The following is a 6,712-nucleotide window of genomic DNA, read 5'->3' on the forward strand; positions in this document are numbered from 1 at the left end:
AGTTTCCTAAAAAGCTTTCAATTACATGAAACTGAAACGTGAAACTGTTTGTTGGCAGGGATGGGCGGGAATTGTTCTGACGGCATGATCGGTGTATGTCGAGAAATGTCTGTGGTTAGCGTTGACGTTGAAAGTCGTTTTTCCTGTTTAGAACAGTCATTATTTTGGTTTCTGGTGTTGCAACACGTAATAAAAGTTCTTCTTTAAAGAGAGAAATCATTTGTTTACAAACACATTTAAAGAAAGACATTTAAGCTGAGTTAAAGCCACATTTCTAAAGGCATTTAAGTTAAAGTCCAGAAATTAAGCCCTAATTAAGTACAGACACAAGAAGAAGAAGAAGAAGAAGAAGATCCTGTTTCTCAGACGATCACACAACAAGCTCAAGAAGAAAGGGAAAGAGCAGACAGGAGATCCGTGTGCTGCAGTGAAGCTGGCTCACTGTTCATATCAGCAGCCTGCCAACGACCCACGCAACCAGGCAGCGCACGTTCACGGCAAACCACTCAAGCAACGTGTCGGTCAAAAGCTCTCAAAGGGAATCAGGGCAGCAAAACGCGCCTTCTACTGGACCGCCGTCTTGTCCTGTGAGGTGTTTCCGCAGCAACCTTACCCAACGTTCTCCACTTCACCCTGTCCTTTGCATCGTCGTTGCATCGGGCTTAGTGAGGGAGGACATGAGAGTGGCTGGGGTTGGGGAGGACGATGCAAAGGACAGGGTGAAGTGGAGAACGTTGATTTGATGTGGCGACCCCCAGTCTAAATGACTATACTCTTTGCCACCTTTTCTGTTTTCTTGTACTACACTGCCTTTCCAGCAGAGGGCAGGATTACTGCAAATTTAATCAGCGCTATTTTGGGTTTTCATAAATCATGTCACGTTTGCATGAATACATGCACGCAAACACGCAAAAGCGTTGATCTACATGGTATCTTTTATTTAATTACATTCGAAGTCAAAGCCATTGGTCCAAAATAATTTAACACCCCGTAGAGTCTGTCGTCTTTGGTGCGTCCCACAACTGTGTTTACCTTATATGAATTATATAAAAAATAAAGAGAAAAATAAACAATAGAAAATAAAGAGAATACAACGGTTACATGTTAGAGTGCAGTGTGAGAACATAGTAAAATGGTTTAATTAAATGTAGACCAGAAGACCTCCTATTATTATTACTATTACTCTTACTCTTACTATTATTATTATTATTATTATTATTATTACTCTTACTCTAACTATTATTATTGTTATTATTATTATTATTATTATATTATTATTATTATTACTATTACTCTTACTCTAACTATTATTATTGTTATTATTATTATTACTACTACTTGTTGCTGTTCTTATTTGTCGGCTGCTCTTGAAGGCAGCAGTGTTGCGTTCACGCCCCTTAGACAAGCCCCTCCCCCCATTGAGCGGCGTTTCTGTAAAGTCTGCGGCCGCGGCTCGCCTCCGGTGAAGCGGACGGATCGAAGCGTCACTCTCAGCTCCGTGTTTCTTACGCTAAGGTGAGACTTTCTAACCTTTAACGTCGGTGAATTAGCGAATGTGTTTATATGACGTCACCCTATAGGCTTTAACGCTTGTCAGATACCAGTGGAAATGTAAAATAAATATGTTCCATTTCTGATTTGTCTGTTTGTTAACGAGATAACTTTAAAAGCTAGAGACGGATCTGGATGAAATTTTAAGGAGATGTTGGGAGTGCTTCCAGGAACAGGGGATCACATTTTGGTGCTGATCCGGAAGAGATCCTGGATTCTGGATCACTTTGACATTTTTGTTAACATTGCAGTCAAAATGTGTTCCTCAATATCTCGGTTGATTATTGACCGATGTTTATGGAATTTGACACGTGTAGGGTGAGGGTCTCTGTCTCACCACCGGATCCCCCCCCCCCCCCTTGCCGGCTCTCATCCAGCCAGGATGAGGATTTACTGGCTGCACAGACTTATAGCTTCAGCTGGTTCCTGCTTTCTGTACAATTAAGATGAGCAGCACTTTAATTTCAGCCTCAATGGATGACATCACTGCACAGCTTGCTCTGACCCGAGTCCCTTCTGGAATCGCATCACGCCCTCGTTCAAAAAGCAGACGCCTGTAATGATGCACATCATGTGGCCTCCGTGAAACCAGCAATATATTTCACCAGAAGTCCGGAAGGTCCGGATGTAATTGTTAGAGTAGCTTAAATGATGCTGTGCTTTAATACTGAAATATTAGAAAAATATTGAAAAAAAAATATTAGATTATTAATACATTTTCCCGGTTCTGTGTGATTTGGGTGGGGGTGATTCTGAAACCAATAACCCCCCCCCCCCCTCTCTAATCCGTTCTTCATTTCCAGGCTGCATGTCTCCAGAGGCTTTCTGCCAGACCTGGAAATAAATCCTGTCCTTATTGCACATTTATTTCATTTTGACTGTCGTGAAAGCGGATCAAGTAGATTTTTATATAATGATCTTGCATGCCCCCCCCCCCCCCCCCGCCTGATGTCAGCTGGGATGGGCTCCAGCGTGAACCCGTGACCCGCGTCCGGATAAGTGGCTGAAGGCTGATTACCCAAAGCCTCGTCTATTCATAATGACTGAAGGAATATTGCGTACTATCGTCTTCCCTTAGAAGCACGAACGATGCCCAACTGGGGAGGGGGCAACGAGTGCACGGCGTGCCGTGGGACGGTGTACCACGCCGAGGAGGTGCAGTGCGATGGGAAGAGCTTCCACAAAGGCTGCTTTCTTTGCAGTGAGTACAGCTGCCACACACATCTGGCCGGATCCGATCTGAAGTAGAAAGAGGGGGGGGGGGGGGGGTGGCACTGAAACCCTCTTCTTACATGTGTGACGTCCTTGAAATGCTCTTTCCCCAGTGAAAATCAAAGTAGTGGTAGTAGAAATATTTATTTCTCTGTTCTCAGGAGATTTTAGTCTGACGATCGATTTTTCAAAAAATGATGCTGGATCCGGACGTTTTATTTTTAATGTGCAGAAACCACCAAGACTTTATTTGGGCTGCCAAGAAATAATACTAATGATATTACATTTGGCATTTACAAGGGAGTCATTCAGTTGCATTATGGGATGTACGGACATTTCAGCTGTCGCTGCTTCCAATTGGAAAATCCCACTTTCGCTTCTCTCTTTTGTCTCTCGGCTTTATCAAAGTAACTGCACGTGGGTGTTGGTGTCAGACGCGTTTGTGTCGGATGCGTTGGTGTCGGATGCATTTTTGTCGGATGCATTGGTGTCGGATGCGTTTTTGTCGGATGTGTTGGTGTCAGACGCGTTTGTGTCGGATGCGTTTGTCGGATGCGTTGGTGTCGGACGCGTTGGTGTCGGATGTTAGTACGAGACGCCTTTCAGCTGAGGTATGCGACCTGAAAATCTCGAATCTTGGACTGAGAAGCTCCTCCCCCCTCCCAAGCGACGCCCTCCCTCTGAAAATCAAAGCTGCACGACAAGCAGAGGAGAAACGCAGCGTGAATGGAAAAGGTCACGGTGGGAGCCGACTCCTCTCCGAATCAGGAGGTCTCCGGCTGGTAGACTCTCCCAACAGGTCCCGGACCAGTCGGCTTTGGTGTCTTTCATTTAGCTGTTGACATCAAAGCGATCTGGGCAACAGAAGATTTGAGTTTTCCCGCACAAAGGCCGCTTTGTCCGACGCTCCTAACGAGGCGCTCAGCTTAGCATTCTGCATTAGAGGCGGTTAAATAGCGACAGAAATGTTGCACGGATGCAGAAAAACTCTTTCCTAAGCCAGCGGTGGAACCATTAACGATTGAGTCATGCCAGACGGGAACGGGGAATGCAAAACTCTGAAAAACAATTGCAACATAAATGGTTGAGGAATCCTAAGGATTCGAGGACAGCTCGGATACGAAGAACTGAATAGCGGCTCAGTGGGCGAGTTAGCAAGTTGTGCGTGACGTTCTAAACCCTGCGAACTTCGATAGTGTTCCGTGCAGACGGGATTTGTTCCCCGTCAAGGCCCTGAAGAGCCGGTCTGAGCCCAGGAGATCTAAAGATCAAAGAAGCCAAATGCGTCTCATTTCAAGGGAAAAAGCAAATAAGAGATCTGGCATGGACGTGATTTGAACAGACATCCCAGAGCCCGTAGCATGGGGGGGGGGGGGGGGCACATAATGTGAAACCGCTAGGTTGAAGGCGTTTGTACGTACTTTGTGTGTCCTCAGTGGTCTGCAGGAAGTGCCTCGACAGCACCACACTGGCCATTCACGACCGGGAGATCTACTGCAAGTCCTGCTATGGGAAAAAGTACGGCCCCAAAGGCTACGGCTACGGCCAGGGGGCGGGCACGCTCAACATGGACCGAGGAGAGCGGCTCGGAATCAAGCACGAAGCGTGAGTCTCCACATCTAACTCCAGAGGTAGCAGCGCTGCAACGCAGAGGTTTGACCCCGGCAGGGAGGATCCTTCCTGCTTCAGTTACTCACCATTTGAGTAACTCGCCAGGTCAGGATGTCATAAAAGCAAAGAGCCCCCCCCACACCCCCACCATTTAGACTGTTTATCGCTACAAGCAGACATCGGGTGATTATTGTTATAAACGGGTTTGTTATTCAACCAGCTGGTTCTGCTGTCCCACAAAGGGCTTCATTCATGGGCTGCAGGGACCGGCAGTCCCTTCAACAAGCACCCGGGGGGGCTGAGGGCTGGGGGGCCGTAGAGGAGCAGGATGTGCCGCATATTGTTTTACTTATTGTAATCATTTATAAAGTGTTGTGGCAGCTGTTACATAAATAAGGTATGGGATCCATGTTTAAATATTGAAAAATACATTCATAGTTTCACCAAAAAAGGGGAGGAGCTGATGCAGAAAGAAAGGAAAGGAAATTGTGACCAAAGATTTTTGTATTTCAAAGGAAACATCATCCTGAAATCTGATGTGCAACACATAAAACCATTTATAGACTTATCAGTTAACCCGTTAAAGCCTGAACCATGAAGTCATCGTCAGAACACTTAATGGAACCTTCTGGCAAATGTTTAAAAAAAACAAACAGTATTTTTATACAAGTGCTCATATTTATATAACTTTTGCTAAATCCAGATTAATTGAAAATGCAGATGCAGGTGTTCGCTTGTATCAAACTCCTGAAAGGCCAAGTGTATCAAATATGATACGTTTGACTATAAAGGGTTAAAGTTCATGGCATGTTATAATGCCTGACTGCCTCCCTAACCACACACAAGGCTGACTGATGCATTGTGGGGGGAATTGAAAGTGTTACTGGATCGATGAAATAATATAACAGGTCGAGTTCTTAAAATCTGAGTAAAATCTTTTGCTGTGCTTTATGTTCTTTTTTTTTGACCCCAGGACGCAAGCCCACAGGCCGACCACCAACCCCAACCCGTCCAAATACGCCCAGAAGTTTGGAGGTTCGGAGAAATGCTCTCGCTGTGGCGACTCGGTCTACGCGGCAGAGAAAGTGATGGGAGCAGGGAAGGTGAGGGTTTTCAGGATGCTTTCGTGCTGCTTGAGTTCTGCAGGGTAGAAGCATTCACTTAAAGATTAGTATTATAAATACTGTCGCTGACCTTCTGTGTGAGTATCGACTACGATTGAAAAGTTGAAAGCATTAATAATGTGTCATATTTACGAACTGATCACTCATTTTTAAGGTAGAACAATATTTGCCCCTGAAACGTAGGAAATAGATATACTCAAGTACAAGTACCCCACATTTATACTTAACCACCCTCACATGGAAAAGGGATGGTGATGTCATTCTGGGGTTCAGTGTCAATAAAGTTTTTGTCGGATTGTAATGAACTAACAGCAGTCTGGCCGCTGAAAACGAGATGAGATCACGTGGGCTGGTTCTAGCAGACGAAGTCATCAGACGGCGTGGATGAGACTCCAACGGGGAGGAAATCCGGACCCCCCCCCCAGGCTGATGGAAACAATGACGTTTGATTCAGAACGCCTGAATTCTCTCTCCTCTTGCAGCCGTGGCATAAGAACTGCTTCAGATGCGCGAAATGCGGCAAGAGCCTGGAGTCGACGACTCAGACTGAGAAAGACGGAGAAATCTACTGCAAAGGTGAGAAAGATGGAGAAATCTACTGCAAAGGTGAGGCGAGTGCGGCGGCGTCGACTCAAATGTTCCTGCAGCTGGTAATCCTTCTGCTCTACGGCTGAAATGCATCGGCTGCTACTCAGCTACTGCTTACGGCTATGCGGGACCCTAAAAACAGAATGGTCCTACTCTTCGTGGGACTTCACGGGACGTTGAGGCTGATTGATGAAGCGGCGTCCGCAGCGCCTTCATGTTTTACTCTCTTTCCTCAGCATGTTACGCCAAGAACTTCGGGCCTAAAGGCTTCGGCTACGGCCAAGGAGCCGGCGCTCTGGTCCACGCCTAGCGATGCTGAGCTGGGACAGCCCCCCCCCCCCCCCCCCCCCCACCACACCACACCGACCAGCCTTCCTCATACACTTCTGATTGAACCAGGTGTTTGTGACTAAGAATAAAACATTAACGTTGTTCACATTTGACAGTATTTTATTATTAAAGCCATTAAAACGGAACCATGCCCATATGTTTACATCTGAAGCGAAGTTACAGCGACGTCTGGATGAGGGCAGAGGCACTGGAGATGAGCGTGTGCTTCCTTTCCTTTTAAGATTCTATCCTATGAGATGGTGGGGGGGGGGGGGGGGGGGGGGCTGTTGGAAGAG

At 46.2% G+C, this 6,712-nt stretch overlaps 2 protein-coding genes across 2 annotated transcripts in view; both read left to right on the plus strand.

Annotated features, from left to right (window-relative positions):
* The window catches only part of LOC137910698 (uncharacterized), a 257,139-nt gene that overhangs the window by 17,176 nt on the left and 233,251 nt on the right, over nucleotides 1-6,712 (plus strand). The window lies entirely within an intron of this gene.
* On the plus strand, nucleotides 1,467-6,415 carry csrp2 (cysteine and glycine-rich protein 2). The gene is made up of 6 exons (XM_068755063.1): nucleotides 1,467-1,515; nucleotides 2,630-2,752; nucleotides 4,200-4,368; nucleotides 5,348-5,477; nucleotides 5,981-6,074; nucleotides 6,323-6,415. The coding sequence occupies exons 2-6, from the start codon at nucleotides 2,641-2,643 to the stop codon at nucleotides 6,394-6,396; spliced, it is 579 nt and encodes a 192-aa protein (XP_068611164.1). The 5' UTR covers nucleotides 1,467-1,515; nucleotides 2,630-2,640; the 3' UTR covers nucleotides 6,397-6,415.

The sequence above is a fragment of the Brachionichthys hirsutus genome, chromosome 22 (assembly GCF_040956055.1).
Source record: "Brachionichthys hirsutus isolate HB-005 chromosome 22, CSIRO-AGI_Bhir_v1, whole genome shotgun sequence".
Classification (NCBI taxonomy): Eukaryota; Metazoa; Chordata; class Actinopteri; order Lophiiformes; family Brachionichthyidae; genus Brachionichthys; species Brachionichthys hirsutus.

Excerpts from the sequence above, each read along its gene's own strand:
- csrp2 (XM_068755063.1), top strand. The coding sequence starts at position 2,641 with ATGCCCAACTGGGGAGGGGGCAACGAGTGCACGGCGTGCCGTGGGACG. Across the intron at positions 4,369-5,347 it reads CTCGGAATCAAGCACGAAGC|GACGCAAGCCCACAGGCCGA; the intron begins GTGAGTCTCCAC and ends TTTTGACCCCAG. Across the intron at positions 5,478-5,980 it reads AAGTGATGGGAGCAGGGAAG|CCGTGGCATAAGAACTGCTT; the intron begins GTGAGGGTTTTC and ends CTCCTCTTGCAG.